This window comes from Salvia hispanica, chromosome 4, assembly GCF_029641045.1.
Source record: "Salvia hispanica isolate PSC_SH4W2 chromosome 4, Shi_PSC_v1, whole genome shotgun sequence".
Taxonomy (NCBI): Eukaryota; Viridiplantae; Streptophyta; class Magnoliopsida; order Lamiales; family Lamiaceae; genus Salvia; species Salvia hispanica.
Genome location: NC_142695.1, coordinates 12,336,250 through 12,355,527, shown reverse-complemented (window position 1 = coordinate 12,355,527; position 19,278 = coordinate 12,336,250). Strand labels below are relative to the sequence as shown.

The 19,278-nt window shown below is 33.9% G+C and overlaps 2 protein-coding genes, 1 long non-coding RNA gene and 6 other non-coding genes across 9 annotated transcripts; all 9 read right to left on the bottom strand.

The window, feature by feature from the left end:
- Positions 1-6,374: 6,374 nt before the first annotated feature.
- LOC125197300 (uncharacterized) lies at positions 6,375-7,201 on the bottom strand. The gene is made up of 2 exons (XR_007172040.2): positions 6,898-7,201; positions 6,375-6,682 (listed from the first exon to the last, which is right to left on the bottom strand). It is a non-coding gene; the product is annotated as an uncharacterized LOC125197300 (long non-coding RNA).
- Positions 7,202-7,642: 441 nt separating this feature from the next.
- On the bottom strand, positions 7,643-11,077 carry MPS1 (multipolar spindle 1). The gene is made up of 11 exons (XM_048091502.2): positions 10,834-11,077; positions 10,686-10,743; positions 10,353-10,493; positions 10,213-10,275; positions 9,737-9,822; positions 9,602-9,656; positions 9,086-9,199; positions 8,790-8,976; positions 8,584-8,654; positions 8,326-8,511; positions 7,643-7,945 (listed from the first exon to the last, which is right to left on the bottom strand). The coding sequence occupies exons 1-10, from the start codon at positions 11,014-11,016 to the stop codon at positions 8,327-8,329; spliced, it is 1,143 nt and encodes a 380-aa protein (XP_047947459.2). The 5' UTR covers positions 11,017-11,077; the 3' UTR covers positions 7,643-7,945; position 8,326.
- Positions 11,078-12,254: 1,177 nt separating this feature from the next.
- On the bottom strand, positions 12,255-18,935 carry LOC125194583 (eukaryotic translation initiation factor). Its single transcript, XM_048092842.2, has 9 exons — positions 18,518-18,935; positions 16,163-16,234; positions 15,649-15,744; positions 15,219-15,443; positions 15,010-15,101; positions 14,719-14,806; positions 14,226-14,576; positions 13,866-14,108; positions 12,255-13,777 (listed from the first exon to the last, which is right to left on the bottom strand). The coding sequence occupies exons 1-9, from the start codon at positions 18,668-18,670 to the stop codon at positions 12,746-12,748; spliced, it is 2,352 nt and encodes a 783-aa protein (XP_047948799.1). The 5' UTR covers positions 18,671-18,935; the 3' UTR covers positions 12,255-12,745.
- LOC125197647 (small nucleolar RNA snoR103) lies at positions 16,898-17,003 on the bottom strand. The gene has a single exon (XR_007172180.2). It is a non-coding gene; the product is annotated as a small nucleolar RNA snoR103 (small nucleolar RNA).
- On the bottom strand, positions 17,048-17,151 carry LOC125197645 (small nucleolar RNA snoR103). The gene has a single exon (XR_007172178.2). It is a non-coding gene; the product is annotated as a small nucleolar RNA snoR103 (small nucleolar RNA).
- On the bottom strand, positions 17,393-17,497 carry LOC125197646 (small nucleolar RNA snoR103). The gene has a single exon (XR_007172179.2). It is a non-coding gene; the product is annotated as a small nucleolar RNA snoR103 (small nucleolar RNA).
- On the bottom strand, positions 17,544-17,648 carry LOC125197644 (small nucleolar RNA snoR103). The gene has a single exon (XR_007172177.1). It is a non-coding gene; the product is annotated as a small nucleolar RNA snoR103 (small nucleolar RNA).
- Positions 17,695-17,799, bottom strand: LOC125197642 (small nucleolar RNA snoR103). Its single transcript, XR_007172175.1, has one exon. It is a non-coding gene; the product is annotated as a small nucleolar RNA snoR103 (small nucleolar RNA).
- LOC125197641 (small nucleolar RNA snoR103) lies at positions 17,846-17,950 on the bottom strand. Its single transcript, XR_007172174.1, has one exon. It is a non-coding gene; the product is annotated as a small nucleolar RNA snoR103 (small nucleolar RNA).
- Positions 18,936-19,278: the final 343 nt, after the last annotated feature.

The following is a 19,278-nucleotide window of genomic DNA, read 5'->3' as shown; positions in this document are numbered from 1 at the left end:
AACCATTGAATACTACTCATTATACATATTCACTTCTTTGAATATTGAACAAGATTTGTATTTATAAATTACCAAGATAGATTTAAAAAAATTAATCCGATTATAAGATCTGATATTAAAACAAAGGTTAGTAAATAGTAATAACTAGCATCATGTTTATATATTTAATCTAAGTATATATAAAAGTGGTTTTTTTAGCTTATGAAAGCAAAAGTGTAAAACGTCTTCTTTTATTTAAAAGTTTTGTTTTGAAAATTGTAATGTTAATTTTTAGTTTTGAGTTAGGAATACCAAATTCATATCTTAATTTTCAATAAACAAACATCAACTAATTTTAATTTTAAAGTTAGTTTCTTTTGGAACAAAGTTTAATGTAACGTACTAAAATAAGAATTTAAAGAAATTATAATTTTGGAAAGTGAAGAATTAAATTAAAAACTATGAAATCCTAAAAATCAAAACAGTAAATTAACAGTTTTTATTTACAATATAATACTAATATTTTAATATGTTGCATGTTATAATGAACTAAGATAGGAACTCTAGTATCTTAGAAAGAAAAAGAGAACATATTAATTTTATAGTTTTAATGTATAAAATAGATGAGTTTAAAATATATAATTAGTTTTTTTTATAAGATTCGATGTAATGTTTCAAAGATCAAGAATTTAAATAATTAATATTAGAAATTGTTAATTAGAAGCATCAAATTTTAATTTATTGCATGATATATGGATTGAGTTAAAAGCTATAATATTCTCAAAATAAAAAGAGAAGATATTAGATATATAGTCTTAAATAATAAATATATGAGTTAAGAATATGAGATTATTTTTATTAAAGTGACCATACCATTCCAAAATTTAAGAATTTATAGAAATTAATATTGCATATATAAAAATTTAAATTGAAAGGAAAATAATTTAAATTAAAACAAAATCAAACCGTAAACTCAATTAGTATTATTGCATATATAAATATTTAACTTCTTCCATGCTATAACTAAATTGACCTAAGAACTTTGATATTTTAGAAAGAAAAATAAATTATTAACTTTATAGCTTTAGTATTAAACAAATTAGTTAAAAAATCTATTTTTTTATGAGGTTTGAAATCTAAATATTAATAGATAAAGTAGGAGAGGAAAATAAATTGAGAATAAATTTTTATAAATAAAAATAATATTAATATTAACCAAAATAAACTTGACCAAAAGAAAAAGTAGTACTCCATAAATTTTGTATTTGTATAATAGTGAAATTATTAAACTTTTTCGTACTATTAATTCTTACACATTAGAAAATTTTTAGGTATTCAATATACTTTTTCTTATAAATTTAAAGATTTAATTATCATAAGATTTACCCAACTTTGCGTGAATATACTGTCAACATATATTTCGTATTCTAACTCATGACCTCATTTAATACTCCTTATTAATGGTTTAGGGGCAACAAGGTATATATACAAAATGCAAAAATAATAAAAAACTAAATATATGGTGAAAATTACTATTATATCCCCATGATGATGTTATGGCTTGGTGACATTATGTCTCTAAAACATTTTCTATATACAAAATGTAAAAATAATAAAAAACTAAATATATGGTAAAAATTACTATTATATCCCCATTATGACATTATGGCTTGGAGACATTATGTCTCTAAAAAATTTTCCTTAATTATTTTAGACATAATATCGATATAGTTTTTCAATTATGGAGTATATTATATCTTGAGCTATATTTAGTAAAGATGATTTCAACTACAATCAGTTCTATAATTATGGATAAATTAGTACATATTGTGCTCTATATTTAATATATACTATCTCTCATATTTTTCTCACTTTTTCTTTCCTCTTTCATACTTTACTCACTTTTTCTCCCTATTTCTCTTACTTTACCTACATTTTCTCCTCATTTCTCTTACTTTACCAATTCTAAATTAAAACGCATAACAAACAACAATAAATCTATTGTTTGTGGACGGAGGGAGTATAAATTAGTTAAATTTGTCCTTATAAATATAAAATTCAAATTTGTGTTAAATTTTAAATTTACAAACAAAATACTAGTAGTACCATTCTTTAAAATTTGGTCACAAATCGTGTTTGTGGAAACAAAAAAAAACGATTATTAAAAAATGATCCAATTGAATTATAAAATCATATTCATGGATTAATAATAAGGATAGATTATAGGGAAACAAAAACGATTCTTTAAAAATATCACAATTGAATAATAAAATCATATTCGTGGATTCATTTAAAGTTTGAAAATTGATTCCAGAATATTTTATAGAAGACGTGAGTGGGTCTATTTTATCGACAGAGAACTTTAATAATGTTCGTTTAATTCTACATGTAATGTAGTGTATAAATAAATTTTCTAAAATTTATGGGTGATTCCTCTTTTGTTCAACTCTTTATTACTCTATCCGTTCCATAGTAATGGAGGCGTTTCTTTTCGGCACGGAGATTAAGAAAAAAATTTTGTTAGGTGAGTTAAGTAAAGGGAGAATAAAGTGAAAAATAAAAAAGGTAGAGAGATGAAGAGAGAAAAAAGTAAGAGAGAGTAAAGTAGGTGTGGAAAAATGTGTTGACTTTTTCTAAAAAGGAAAATGACTCTATTACTATGGAAAGTACTATACTAAAATAACTTTATTATTATGAAGCGGAGGGAGTATATTATAAGGTCTTATCTCTTATGATTTAATATTGGAATATAATAATTAGTGATTAGTTGTTTCATCGTCAAGTCTAAAAGTCAAGACTAGGCAAGAAGAGGGAAATGATACTTGGATTGAAATCCTCGCTCTTGAAGTGTGTCCTCTTCTATTAGATTTTTATTAGTTTATATTTTTAAGGGAACATCTTTTTTAGTCTACGAATTTTGTCAAAGTATCATTTTAAGTCCGTGAATTTTGAAAATATCATTTCAGGTCCATCAACTATGAGTTAATATCATTTGAAGTACTTTTTAACTACTTCCAAGTTTTATAGGACAAAAATACCCTCGATAACTTAAAGGTATATATTTTTAATAAACTTATCATATACTCATATTTTTTATAAATATCTTTACAATATATTTTTGATGAATTTTCTAAATATAATTTGACCTTCAATATTATCATTTAATTATGTGACATGCAAGTAAAATTGCTTTTCTTCAATTTTTTATATTAAAGAATTTTAAAATAGAATAAAGAACTTTTCTTCAATAATAAAAAATTGAATAAGGATCTTTTCTTGCATGTCACAAAATTAAGTGATAATATTGAAGGTCAAATTATATTTAGAAAATTCATCAAAAATATATAGTAAAGATATTTATAAAAAAATATGAGTATAGGATAAGTTTATTAAAAATATATACCCTTTAAGGTATCAAGGGTATTTTTGTCCAAAAAAACTTGGAAATAGTAAAAAAGTATTTCAAATGATATTAACTCATAATTGATGGACCTGAAATGATATTTTCAAAGTTCACGGACCTAAAATGATACTTTGGCAAAGTTCGTGGACCAAAAATGATATTCCCTCTATATTTTTATGTACTTTTTTGTTTAAATTACATAATGATGTTGTTTTTAATTTTATTTAATTAATATGTATCCTGAAATTAATATTTTAAATTTATTTTAGTTTGTGTATAGCACAGAGTGTAATACTAGTTGCATCAAAGGGGAGGAGAGATAGAATTTTGTAAAAAAAAGTAAAAAAAAATTTCTGACTTAAGGAAGAGGCACTCGTTATCCTAAAATGTCAGCATATCAATTATGTGTTTATGCGTTAAATGGTAATGTGGATGGCTACTAATAACACTTAAACTCGCATCGTTTGATTTTATGTTGCATGAGCATAAAAAAGTTATTCAACCTTATGATCATCTTGATGTAAATCAAATCATTATCTTGCTTCATGCATTTTAAGGTTAAATGTAAATTTATTTTGGTGTAATTTCGGGGCCAAAAACTAAAGCTGAACAGAAGAAGCAAGAACGAACTAAGAAAAAGGATGGAGTAGCGCTTCTATGAAAGTGGACTCAGCCGGGTAGAAGAGGGCATAAGTACATACAAAGAGACATAGTCCACTAGGATTGGTCTTTAAAACCATCCAACAACCGAGTGGAATCGAGCAACAATCCAGAGGGTGCAACCTGCCCGGGTAGGTAGGGCTAGTAATTTTCGACACGACACGAATCCACACGAAATTATTGGATTTTCATCAAGCCTTATTAGTTCATGTCCTTATCGGGTTGACCTATTAAGAACCCGATAATTTCGGGTTGGGTTCGGGTTGGATACGGATAACCCATTAAGATAATATTATTATTTTTATTACTCCCTCCATCCCCGATTAGGAGTCACACTTTGACCGGACACGGATTTTAAGAAATATAAAAAAAAGTTGGTTGAAAAAGTTAGTGGAATGTGCGACCCAATTTATATATTGGTTTTATAATAAAATGTGAGTGAATTGAGTTAGTGGAATGTGAGACCTACTTACTATTTATGGTAAAAATAAAGTGTGACTCTTAATTGGGGACGAACCGAAATAGAAAAGTGTGACTCTTAATCGGGGATGAAGAGAGTATTATTTAAAAAATTATATTTTACTTTATTGTTTTTTTAATTCTTGTAAATTAAGGTTTACACGGTATAAAGTGGATTTTAATTGTGTAAATTAGGTTGAAAAATAAGGTTTAATCGTGTAATATCAAGTTTTAATCGTGTGATATCAGGTTCGGGTGGTTATCGTATCGGATAAACCCGTATTATATCGTGTCGTTAACGGGTTCATGTCGGGTGCGGGTCGTGTTCGAATTTGAAGGTAGCAGGTCGGGTTCGTGTTTGGATTTACAGTTCCCTTAACAGGTCGGGTTCGGGTTAGGCCTTATTGGGTTGGATCGTTATCGGGCCAACGTTATCAGGTTGAACCGATAACGACCCAATCTGCACGATTTGCCAACCCTACGGGTAGGATTATCCTTAAAACCATCTGGTCGGGTGAAAAGAGGTCGATGATACATAGAGAGATCCGACCTGGTGAATTTGGCATCAAAATGCCAAATAAAATTGAAATGCGGAAAATAAAAGAAACAAAATACTTTATTGACTACATTGTATTCCCTCTGTTCCTTCATAGTTGAGTAATTTGAGAATTTCCTTTATAATTGAGTAACTTGAGAATTTCCTTTATAGTTTTGTCATATCCAGAGATGGTGATAATTAACTCACTTTTTCTTTACAACTCCATTCTCTCTATTTTATATTCTATTTTATTCTCTTTATTTTTTTTCTTTTTCTTTCTTTATATTTTTTTTACCTACCCACTTAACACACTAAACATTTTTTCTTAAACTCTATGCAAGAAAAATGTCTTAACTATAAAGAAACAAAAGGAGTATTAAACTTGAACGAATTTCTCAAAATGGTTAATTGTAGATATACATGGAAAATATATTCTAATTTCACAGATATCTTCTTGATTTGATTTTTCATAATCTTTAATCAATTTCCTCTTTAGAGCACCTGCATCGGTGCTCTTATGCAAGAGCACTCGCCGTACCGACTTCATGGCAAGAGCCGCGCTCATCGTTGTGCTCTTGCCGACGGCACGACCCTGCTCTTGGCCGTTGGTTTATCATTTTTTTTTTGTTTTTTAATTCAAAAAGATCTGAAAAATTCAGATTTAATAAAAAAATATTTTCTCACTTCCCAATAAAATATATCCATTTTTCCGCACTATTAATTTATTTTTCATTATTTTTATCCCAAAATTCACAATTTCATCTATAAATATCTTCATTTCAACATAAAAAATCACAGTATACCAAACAACTCTCTCAATCTCAATTTTTAGGATTTTAATTATGTAATTTTTAATTTTTTAGTAAATTGTAGTAGTATTTCGGGTAATTTTAATGCATTTTAATATTGTGGAAATGTTTTTAGTAATTGAAGTACTTAAATTAAATAATAATATGGTGAGATCCTTGAGCATGCTTTTGTGGAAGAGCATGAATGTGGTTGTTGTGCTCTTGCGGAAGAATATGGAATAAAAAATGAATAAAAGTGGGTTCAGGCCCACATTTATACTCTTTGGCAAAAACATGAATGCCTCTAATTTATATGATTTCTTATTCTCCTCTCTATTCCCACACAAGTGGATTCACCCTATAAACAGAAAACTTAATTAATAAGTGGATTGTGTTTTAATAAGTTGGTGTAGAAATAACTAAATCAAGATTTATAAAGCATACATATTCTGTAAACCAATTGAATGAAATGAACATGCTCTAAATTATTGTCGTGTATTCTGCACGCAACTGCTATAATTGTTAGGATTGGTCATTAAATCCACAGTAAAGGTTGAAATTTTTAATGTGGGATTTCATCAATTTCATCAATTCCACAGTAAAGAGTGAATCAGTCATTACAAGTTGAGTAAAAAACAGAAGAAGATGAGAGTCAAATTTGAAGCATGAAGAAGCTAGTCAAAAACATAGAAACACAGAAACTGATAACAGGTAAATCAGCGGCTCCAATACTCTTGGTTTGCGAAGGCTTTTTCGTAAGATCCGAGCCTCCGTTAGCTCCTCTGCGATCATGAACGACAGCTTCCGCGCTCGTCTGCTGTTTCTCGTTTTTGGAAATTGGTTTCATATCTACATCTGGTGAAGCAGTTTAGCAACGTAGACGATGTTGACAATTGAAACTAAAAAATAGAACATATATTATAACTATCTCATATTGGTGTACAAAGAGAACTGAAATTATTGTATATGTCTCATGGACCCCTCCTCCTTATCACTAATTGATTTTAGGATGGAACCCATGAATTTCTATCAGACGAACAAAGGAAATAATGTACGAAAAGCATAATAACCTGTTTCAGTGGAAATGCACCCCACCAAAGCAATGGCTAAGAAGAAGATGAACAAAAGTGATTGCATCTTCATGTTCTTGAATGGTTGATGCTATTGCTATAGACATTGATATTGATATATATAGAAAAAAGGAAAAGTAATGAATGTTGGATGAAGAATAAAGGACACATGCAATTGTAGCACTTGCCATGTTATCTACTTTAAAATGCATGAGAATAAAAGCTTGTTAAAGTAAACAAATAAGTTTACTAATAACTAAACCAAGGTGGAGAGAATCAATTGGAGTTTGTGAAAGCAAACGCATCTTCACTGATTACCACAAGAATGTTGCACTGAATGCCATCATCTTAACTATTCGAACAAATATAGATATTGAATGAACTATATAAATCGATTATCGAATAGTATCAAGCTTTTAACGTTAATGCGTTCATGCTATCCGGCTTTACCACCAATATGTTCATATTCAATTGGTTGCCAATACTCGATGTAGGAAGAATCAAATTAGAGAATGAGGAAAATTTGTCATCTAAAAGGAATAAGTTGAATTACGTATTTCAACCTTTATTAATAGGAGTATAGTTTATTATCTAATGTGTTGATTGATTACAGTATCATTTATTCTTTTGTGCAATAGTCATCATTAAGACAGCCACAAAATTTTACTCCCCATTTATATATGAAAAAATGTCTTTTGTTTAAAATTAAAATTAATATATAAAAGTTAAAGTGGAGAAATCAAAATAGTCAGAAAACACAAAATAAATGGTTATTGCAACGAACCAAAATTTGACAGAAATACCGAGATATCAACGAGAATTCAAGATCCACATATATGTCACAACCTGTATCTTCCTATAAAGTGAAGAGAGCAAAAAACATAGAGAAAACGAGAACAAAACAAATTTGAAGCAGAAAAGACGGGCTAGCGCGAAACGAGGAACTTCCACGGGCGCCACCACGTGGGAGGGTGGCGCGAACCCTCCTCTTGTTTACAACAACCATCTTTCTCGACCTCAGCAGCAGCGGCAATGCCTCTTTGCTCTCCTGTTGCAAATATGGGCCAACAGAGCTCATGTCATGAGCAGTCGACGTCGTCAGAGGAAAATCAGATGCCACCAATATTACTACTATCACAAGAGAGATTGCACGTTTCATTCTCTTCATACTACCGATAAGATGCAAAAATATTTTTGAATGAGTGTAATATGGAAGGATCTTGTGGTGGAGTTGGTGGATGTGGATAGAGTTCAAGAAATTAAGCAAACGTGGGCCTATACTGATAATGGAAATAATTTAACATGATGGTGGGGGTTTTGGATTTCTTTCCTAAGTAGCCAAAATTGACCCACTGCAGTTGCATCTTATCAGTATAATCATCAAAATATTTTCATCAAGATTAAAAATGTAAAGTTTAGTTGACTTACGTCAACCAAACAATCTACCAAGAGTGTCTGGTTTGAGCATCTGGGGAAAGGGATCCCGACCAAGAAGTCTGGTCAGCTCTCCGGTCACACGATCCATGTAAAGTATGTATACTGCATTCCTATTCTCCAAGAGCTCCAAAGCTTTTCCAGCACGAAAAACAGATATCACCCAGTCTTCCAGAAGCTCTGTATATACAATCCAGTCATAAGAATAGTTCTGCATCGCAATAGCTAATTAAAACAAGTAATTGCACATACTTGAATCCAAGTCTCTCCTGATTGACCAAGAGAGTAAGTAGTCTGAAATCAGAAACTCGATTAGCTGAATCCTGCCATAAACATTAATTAGTTTAGTGCAACATAAATTTATAACTATTATGGCCTTTGTCAAATATATGGATCACAGCTGCCCAGTTTAATACAATTATAAAATCTCGACTTGAAGATTGTTAATTTAGACTCACAGTAGATAAATGGAACTATGCATTTTCGGAAAGGCATTGTCAAATGGATCCATAAAGAGTAAAGTTTCCGCAGCCATAGAAATCCTCTGAGAAACTGCAAGAACAATGTGTTGACCGATATAGGGGTCGCTTCCAAGTTTTCGCATCAAATGTTGAATATAGATCCTGAAACTATAGGGAACTGATTCTGGAAAGGTAAAGTAAAAATTCATCAAGATAATTTGATAAAACTGAAATGATGCTAAGGATGGTGAGCAGAAATAATTCAATATTACCATGATCAACCAACAGCTTACCATCATTTTGTGATCCCTTACACATCATTTGCATCAGCCGCATGATCAAACAACTCACAATGCTTTTCGTGGTTTCATCCAACTTTTCACCAAGTGACAAATCCTTCAATGCAGCTTCAAGAAATCATCTAGTAAGTTAAGTTAGTATACTGTAAAAAATGAATTTCCTACCATGAGAAGATAAACTCATTAATAAAGGATATTTTGAGTTGGTACTGCTACAGGATCAAAAGAAAATGAGAAGTGTAGTCATTCAAAATAACTAAGGGATGATCAGAAGGTTGTTTCAATACAAAATCGTACTAGTGTTTGTTAAGCAGCAGTTCACATGCCAAATATTATCCTTTATGATTTTTCCAACACATCGACACCGAAAGCAATATTCTGATGAGATTTCAACCATGGTTATTAATTAATAAACCAAGGTTAAATGACTGGTCGCCTAATTTGCATTTATAAAAAATATGTTATAAACTTTACAGCAGCAGAATTGAGATTCATCTTGATTTGGCATACCAAGAATAAAGTCAGCAGCCTGGTGCGACCAATTTTTGAAATTAGATTCCTCTGCCTGCAAAAATTATGAGTTCACGAACTTAATAAATTGTGATCAAGCACTTAATAAATTGTGATCAAGGTTGTCCCACGCACTCCGGTAGCAGAGGAAGTCTCACAAAGCTCCACGAGAAAATCAACTGAAGCTTTCAATTGCTCCAATTCATTTTCAACAGCCCTGTCTGTGACCAATAAGAAGCATTATATACCAATAGCAGCTATGAAGCAATGAAGTGGCAATAGGAACGTCTCTCATTGGTTTAATCTCCCTTTATTTTATAACTCTTGCCTCTTGGACTCCAATTTTTACAAGGAAGAAAGCAACAGGTAATAAACAACATGCATGAAACCATGAAATCTTCACATACTTAACAAAATCTTGTTAATTTCTGTGCATACTTATGAAGTCGCGTGCATATGCTCCTCTTGCTAGAGTTCATCTCACAAAACAGAAAAAACATCATGCAACTGCCATCAGAAAAGCTGGAAACTGAACAATCATTTATCCTGACACTATAAAAACACAAAATCTTATTCTTTCATAGACTTTTCGAACCGTAATGCAGCTTTACCTGATATATAAGATTGCAGCAACAAGCCATTATGTCTTCTCTTCTTCCTCTCAGCTAATCTCACTGTGATTAACCAAGATCATTGAATGTTAAAAAAGAAGGAGACCTGTGAAACTGAACGATCTAGAACTTAAGAGTACCTTGTCTGAGAAATCGACGGTGAAACACATCATTAATTCTGTCCTGGTAGGATCCGTGACTAGGACTTAGCTGCCCCAAGTTATCATAGAAATAGCATTTGCACGAAATGTTTTGGGGAAATAGATCATGTTGCATCCCTTCTGATGTGAAAAATCAGCAAATAACATGAGAAAAAACCAGCAAGAGTTAGCTCAAATCCGAGGAGATGAATCCTGTTATATGACTTCATACAGATTTTCACATTAACACGAACATGTAGAAGTAAGGTATGCTAGTTAATTTTAAAAATATTATGCAGAATTAACGGAGAATCAAGAGGAAATGGAACTCGCCTTCCGCAATCTTCAGATCTTCTTTCAGCTTAAGAATTTCTCCTTTCCTCTGTTTGGCCTAAAATGTCCAAATTCCAAAAATAAATCTAAATCAATTCAGCTGATGCACACGAGCACGATAAACAAGAGACATGTGAGAGTACGAAACCTTATTTTTCCATTTGATCGCATCAGCCTCGGAATTGTCACCGGATTTCGCTCGAGAATCGTCGTGGTGAGAAGATGTAGTAGTGGCGGAGGGAAGAAGTCCCTGTCGGCGCCGGGAATGAGCTAGGGCCATTGCTATAGCAAGTTTGAGAGATGGATCCAACTCTATTGATGAGTTTTCCATTAGTTAGCTTGAAGAATTTGATGGAGCGAGGGAATTACCGCTGATATTTAAATCTGGATATTTAAGAGAGGGAATCAAGAAGAATGGAGTTAAGCGATTGGGCCAATGGGCTTCCACTCCTTTTTATACTCCGTCCGTCTGTCATTAAATGTCCTATTTTTCTATTATCATACGTTCTCCAATAAATAACCCATTTGACTTTTATAATATTTTTGGAAAATGGACCATAACAACCATTAACTCATTCGCTTACATTTTATTATAAAACCAATATATAAAAGTAGATGTCACATTCCATTAACTTTTTTACTCATCTTACTTTATACAATTAAACAATTTCTTAAAATCCGTGCTGGTGAAATATAGACATTTAATCGTGGACAGAGGGAGTATATATTTATGGATAAAAAAGTGCTACCTTAGAGCATCGACAACATAAGGTGGCTCTTGGCGAGCGGAGCTCTCCATTGTGAGGCGGCGAGAAATGGTGGAACGACGAGCATGAGCAATGGTTACATACACTTCATAACTTTATATTTCGTTCCTCGTTCACTCTCTATCTCTTTCATATTCATTTACGAGTTACGAGCAATGAATTCCAACTATATTTTCTACAACTACGATCGTCGACGACTTAAGATGGACGAATTTGTCCAAACCCAAGGCTGGGAAGTCATTCCAAATACTGTTTTACCACATTAGTTCATGAGGCAGAGCTCCTTGGGCATAACCTTAGGTTGATTGTACTCTTAGGAGGCTCCACTCTAATATCAGCTGTCCACTTACAAAAATAAGGCAATTCGAAAGGAGTATTTTTCACTGTATTTTAGTTTTACAACTAAAATAGTGAACAATATAAATTAAAGTGAGAAGAGCGGGAATAGTCGTTACACTGTTGAAGTTGTAGTATCTAGATGCATTTATTTCCTAGAAAAATCTTATTTCCAAGCTGAATTTTATTAGATCTGCGACTACAAATATGATGCTCTTTTCCATTTGAAATGCCCATAAAAATGAATTAGTTTAAATATTTGATAACTCTCGGGGTGAATTTTATCTCCAATAATAATACTATAACCAATTTTTTCTATATCACATTTTACTCTATCAATTTTACGTTATGTTTTTTTTAAACAGCTGACGAGCACATGATCGCGGTAAGTAAAATGGAGAAAGATTGATTGAAAAATCATAAGGCAACATGCATTAAGGATATATTCTAGAATGAAACAGAACAGTAGTATGTAACAAATCTCACTAGATTATCCCAACAATTTTGAGTTCTACAACAACAATCTCTTTGAAGTTAAAAAAATCAACCAGACAAACAAAGAGGCTCCAGATACATCAACAAAACAAATATATCGTGACATATTTCCTTTTTTTTCTTTGCACAGTATCAATGACTCACAAATCCGACGAAATTTAATAGGTCGACAAATAATAAATTAAAAACTAAATAAATACAAAAAAATAAAAACAAGTTGGAGTAACCCTGGCATCATCCCTTAGGCCACCCCAGAAACAAAATTTGCTGTTTACATTTTTTTTCTTATCGTTTTTGTTCATTTCATCATCTTTTAATGAACACTGTAACACGACACTTCAATCAAGTATAATATACAAGGCACCAACATCACCTGCTTCAAGCAGCTCCACCACAGTAACAACGTAGCCTCCCTCCATGGAGCGATTAGAAGTGAATGGCTCTTACAACAACGAGCGAGCTCTAAAATTGGCTCTCACATGCTGTCACATCAGAAGCCTGAGAATCAAGCAACTTCTTCCCAGAAGGGCTGTCGCCAACGGTCTTGATAACAGCAGTAAATACGGCCTTCTTGTAATAGTCATCACCCACCTTTGCCAGAATGTCTCTTACTACCTTGAAGTCCAAGTATCCGGCCACAACTAGGGCACCAATGATCTCGCCAAAATTGGCAGGCGCTTTTGGAAAATCAATGGCGAGATCATCAAGTGACGCAGCATATAGGAGGCAGCCAGTAGCTACATCCTTTGAATCAAGGACCTTTTTTGCACACAAGTACTCTAGGAGTTTCCCAGTAGGTTCAACACAAGGTGGGCTCTTCTCCAAACCAAGTGAGATCGCCTCTTTGACAACCTCAGGGTGATAGGCAGGGGACTTCAATTCTTCAACGCACTGCAATGCCTCGTCCAAAAGTCTGACACTGAAGTATTCCTCTAGTAATGATGCTGTCTTCCTCTTAAGCTCACCGAGATTTGATTTTGTAGTTGGAGCTGATGGTTTTTCAGTAACTGGAGTAACGGAGGGAGCTGGAGGCTGCCTAGACGGAGTAGCAACTTCAGGCTTCTGCACTGCAGCATATCCTCCAGGTGATGGCCCGCTGCCCTGCAAGAGGGCACTACTCCTACCGCTCATGAAACCACCACCACCCTGAGGTAGAAGTCTCTGGTTCACTGAAGGCGACTTGGCTATAAGCGGAGACTGACCACGCCCGGTATGAACATTAGAAGCATCACCTCTTGGCATAGTTCGGGATCTAGGAACTTCCCAATTGTCATTATCTATTCCAGGCATCCCAGGCATCTTCCTCGCTCCCGGCATCCCAGGCATCATACCACCTGTACCAGGACGATTCATTGGGAAACCACCAGGACTAATACTTCCTTGAGCCCCAGAAGCATTTGCTCGACTATTCCTAATGCCAGCAGTAGCACCTGGACGCAACCCCAGATTTTTCTCTGCTTCCGAGTGGATCTCATTGATGGTCTTAGCTTTTACCTGGTAAATCAGCAAAGAGAATTACAAAATTAATTTGGGAAATAAATTAATGAAGTATAAAGACACAGTCATAAGCTATGAATTTTACCTCTTCTCTCCTTGGAACCCAGTTATTGGCACGCAGATCAAGAACATCACGGACCATGAACCTGAGTCTTACAGCCAGCTGAGGGTTTGTAGCCAAATCTTTTAAGCGATTGAAGTACATGTCATTAATACGCTTTGATTTTTGGTTCTCATCAAGCTGTTTGCCGATAGTTTTGAAGAAATGACATATGGCCTCAACATTCTCCTCCTCCGGAACACTCTTGGTATCTTGACCTAATAGTTCCTGTTCAGAATCAAGGACATCTCATCAATGATAAAGGAACAAATATAAGTTACCCACATAAAAAAAGACAAAGCATCTAATTATCAGCAGATAGATGAAAAGTAAAGGAGCATTAACCTGAACAATGTGATGAACAATCTTTTCTGGAACCATCTTCTGCTTAAGAAGTTCTCCGATAAGGCGGATGTTCCCAAGTGTGCGGATTTTGATAAGCCGTTCCTTATCTCTTCTCTCTGATTCTTGTTCCGGAGCGGTCATCTGCCGAACCTCTTCCCTCAACTTATCAGCACCTTCAAAAGCCTCTTGGCAGTTATTCAAGAGTACACGCTTGAACGTGATTTCTTTCCCTCCAGGCTCATCCGATGGGAACGGAGGAAGCTTTTCATTTAAATCTGAACATAGCAACGCATACATGGGGCAAAAGGTTGGCTCCAATATGGCCTTATCAAATATCAAAGAAATAACTTCCTACAAAAAGCATAAAAAGACCATGTCAGATCCAGGGAAAGGGAAACAGCATAAGTAAGAAATAAGACCAATAAATAAAAGAAGAAATGAGAAATGGGGAGGGAGAATACAAAACTTGAGTATTACATAAGCATGTAAATACCTTCAAAATATCTGCTGTTGTGATTCCAGAGTCAATCAATTGGCCCTTTAAAATATCAAATTTCTCAGGTGTCAACTTATTAAGTATGCTGCAAGAAACATATTTAAATTAGCATAATATCATTCAAACAAGGCCACCTCCAACCAAAAAAATAACTGTGGGTAAAATAATCTATCCAACATGTTCAGTCAGAAAGTCCAAAAGCCCAATAACACATAGGCCATACGGATTAGAGCCTTAGAAGTGAGGGGTGAGGCACATAAAATACACAAAAAAATTAATAATACATACCCCTTGACAGTTTTCAACACACGATCTTTCTCAGAAAGACTTCCTCTCCGAGCGGACCATGGCACCTCAGCCTTAATTAGAGCAGGTGCAACCTGTTCCATAGAGTAAATTGTAAGAACCCATGGGAAGAAATATTATATGAACATGCTACCTATTTTAAGTTGAGATGAACACAGCACAAAGCTATGAACATTAGCCGAAAAAAATACCCCTTGGTTGGAAGAATTTTGTGCTCTTGAAAACTGAAAGTTCAGCTGCTCCTGCTTATTGTATTGATTCACATCTTGCTGCCTAGAATCAAAGCGCCCACCAGATTCTCTGTCTCTCATCGCCTCCCATGACCTCTCCTCTGCTGGAGGCTGGAATTGAGCAGAGCGATTGCGCCAGTCACGGTTGTCTGGTTCAGAATAACGATTCTGAGTCTGAGTTGGCAACTGGAGAGAGCGAAGGAAAGAACATCCTTAGTAGTCAACCAAACATTTCAATAAGTAAAGAAAAATTAATAGTAATAATCCTTTGAAAGAGGTTTACAGATGATGTTCTGAACCAAAGAATAAAAGTCAGGCTTGTAAATCATCTTGGTAGAACAATGGCAAAAGTCAAAACGCATTATAAGGATGAGGACAAACTAGAGCTTACAGTGGTTTCTGCTCGACCCCAGGTAGGATCTGCGCCAAAAAATTCAGCTTGGACTTCTTGTTTAACTTTTAGAATGTCATCAGGGATGCTGACCACCTACAAAAGAATACCAAATATAGAAAAAAACAATTAAAATGTATACAAAAGCTATGAAACAAAATACAGAAGGATATTCAAGTAATTCAACTGTGATCGATAATCAACTATAAATGATAAACAGGAACATCAGCTAAAAACTAATGACGCTAATTAACAGGCTCTCTCTTAATTTATTATTAGCAACAACCCAGCCAACTATTAAGGTTGAAGGTAACAAGTAGAATCTGGAGGCATGGTGATACTAGAAGAGTGTCAAGATCTGTTTATTGCTAGAGCAGTATCCAACTATCCATGATGCCAAGCCCAAGACCCACATTTAATGTCCAATGAGAAAAGGCAGAATTGATTAAATAAAACAAATAAATGACTTTTATGCATGCAAATATGCAATGCATACAACAAAATCAAGCCTTACCTCTCTTAACTGCAGAAGCTGGTCTCTAGTATAACGGATCCGTTCATGCCCATCAAATCGAGATTCTCCAGTCTGTTATGTTGAAAATATAATAAAAAGGTTAGCAACATGAAAAAATAAAAGAATGTATGAGCAGCCTAGGAGTGTAGTTTACATGTTATGAATCACATTTTTCAGATAATAAGGGGATTATTATTTCCAAATTTAAGGATAGAATATTAAGTTTCATGAAACAGCAAGGTTCCAAGATATGAAGATGAAGTCAGAGTTGTAATATGTATCATGCAGACAGAAGAAGGGTGTGAAATAATTGAGGATGCCAAAAAAAAGCTAGAATATGTGACCAAATAAGAATTCAAGAACCATATACTGAAATGCTATTTAGGGCTGATAAAAAATTGGAGACTGCAGGCAATTAATCTAATTTTCCATAAGCATAAATATAGCACATAAAGAAACAAACACAAAATCAGCTAAGAAATCATTATTTCCAAGAGCAGCCTCAAATGAGGCTAAACAGAAGCTAAACCTCAATGAACACAAATTCAGCTAAGAAATCAATATTGCAAGCTATACCCCAAATATCATATCTGCAGATTTCTTTATGGGCATTTAGTTCTTATTGGACACACACCTGAAGCCTATATAGTGCTTTATGTACATATTTTACAGCCAACACACTTCTAAGGGAAATGCCAAGAAATGGGACAACAATTTCAAGCTACCTACCAAGTATCATATCCATAGGTTTCTTTATGGACATGCAGGTTTTCTTGCAGACCCACCTAAAGCTTATATATAGCTTTACGTCCACATTTTACAGAAAATACACTTCTTAAATGTACTGCCAAGAATTAGGATACATTTCAAGCTAAACACCAATTATCATATATGTAGGTTCCTTTATGGACATGCAGTTCTTCTAGCACATCCACCTAAAGCCTACATATTGCTTTACGTCCTATTTACAGCAAATACACTACTCAAGTGCACTGCCAAGAATTAGGACGGGAAATGAGGCCAAACAGAAGCTAAACCTCAATGAACAAAAATTCAGCTAAGAAGTCATTATTGCAAGCTAAACCCCAAATATCATTTTCACAAATTCTTTAAGGGCATGCAGTTCTGATTGCGCACACACCTAAAGCCTATATATTGCTTTATGTCCATACTACAGAAAATACACTCCTAAGAGAAATGGGACAATAATTTCAAGCTAAATACCAAGTATCATATCCATAGGTTTCTTTATGGACATGCAGATCTTCTTGCACACCCACCTAAAGGCTATGTATTGCTTTACGTCCACATTTACAGCAAATACACTTCTTAAGTGTACTGCCAAGAATTAGGACACAAATTTCAAGCTAAACACCAATTATCATATAAGTAGGTTTCTTTATGCACATGCAGTTCTTCTTGCACATCCACCTAAAGCCTACATATTTCTTTACGTCCATTTTTACAGCAATTACACAACTCAAGTGTACTGCCAAGAATTAGGACACAAATTTCAAGCTAAACACCAATTATCATATAAGTAGGTTTCTTTATGCACGTGCAGTTCTTCTTGCACATCCACCTAAAGCCTACATATTTCTTTACGTCCATTTTTACAGCAATTACACAACTCAAGTGTACTGCCAAGAATTAGGACACAAATTTCAAGCTAAACACCAATTATCATATAAGTAGGTTTCTTTATGGACATGCAGTTCTTCTTGAACATCCACCTAAAGCCTACATATTGCTTTACGTCCATATTTACATCAAATACACTGCCAAGAATTAGGACAGGAATTTTAATAGATTCCCAACCAGTAAACAAGACTGTTGGTCTGATACTACAAGACTGATAAGGTGTTGACTTATTTTTAGGAGTATTTAATTATAAACTCTTTATTAAACTCATCTAGATGTCTAGAAAATGAAAAAAATAGAGTAACTTTCAACGATGATGTGCAGCTCAAACACCATAAATCTCAAAGGATTAGCAATGTAAACATTGCAACTTTATGTACATCTCTAAGCAGATAATTTCGTATGCTACAGTGTCAATCTGAAAGACATAATAAAGTGGATAACTAACATAAAAATTATGCAAAATATTACTTCGAAACTTACTGTCGCAAAATAGTAAAAATTATTAACCTAACAAATCAGTTCAGTAAGCAGATTCATCAATCAAAAAGTCATAGCTCTACAGAAATACCGTATGTACCAATTCAGAAACATCTGCATGATTATAATCAACTAAATCCAAGACTAATAACGTAAAACGATTTTTTTCGAAATATACCTTAAGAACAGACATAAAGAAACCCTAGATCTGAGAAAGATTGATAAAAAGCCGACCTTGAGGGAAGTGAGCGAGGATGCAGCGTGGGGACGCAGCAGGGGACGATCAGAGCTCGTCGCCGAGGAATCAAAGCGGGGGCCGAATACTCTGCTTCCACCGCGAGTGCCGCCACCTGGTCTCAAGCTCAATACCGTCTGATCAGCCTGCATAACTCACAAATCGAAAACTATGTGTTGTTCGATCGCCGCAATAATCTCTTACAGGTATATAAGTATATTGATCTATATATTTTACAAATATATATTGATTGATGCTGGTTTAAAAAATAGGACAAGGGGTCGAATTTTAGAGAGAGACAGAAACTCGATTCCTCTCTCTACTGTGAGAATGAGAGAAGGCCGATGGCATTGAAGAGACAGAGAAACCCTTATTTAGGAGGGATGACGCTGGTGAAAAATAGCGGATATGGAAAGATGAAACTTTGCCTAGAACATCCACAACTTTTAAATTCTCTTTTAATCATTTGTTAATACACTTTAATTGAAAACAAAATTTATAATCATCTATCTCATCTCTTAATTATTTTGTGTTTCACACCACTTTAAATAACTTCTTATTATACTTTTTAATTAAAAAAGACATTATGTTAAAAATAAAATGATATAATTAAAATGCTAAAATTACAATTTATTAAAAGCGAGATTTTCGTGGAATCACGTACTCGTTGCCAAATCTCGCCCAAATATTTTATTATATCTTCTTGGAGTTGGACGTGGGCGGCAGCAACGCGCACAAGTGCTTGACGCCGTATGCGCTC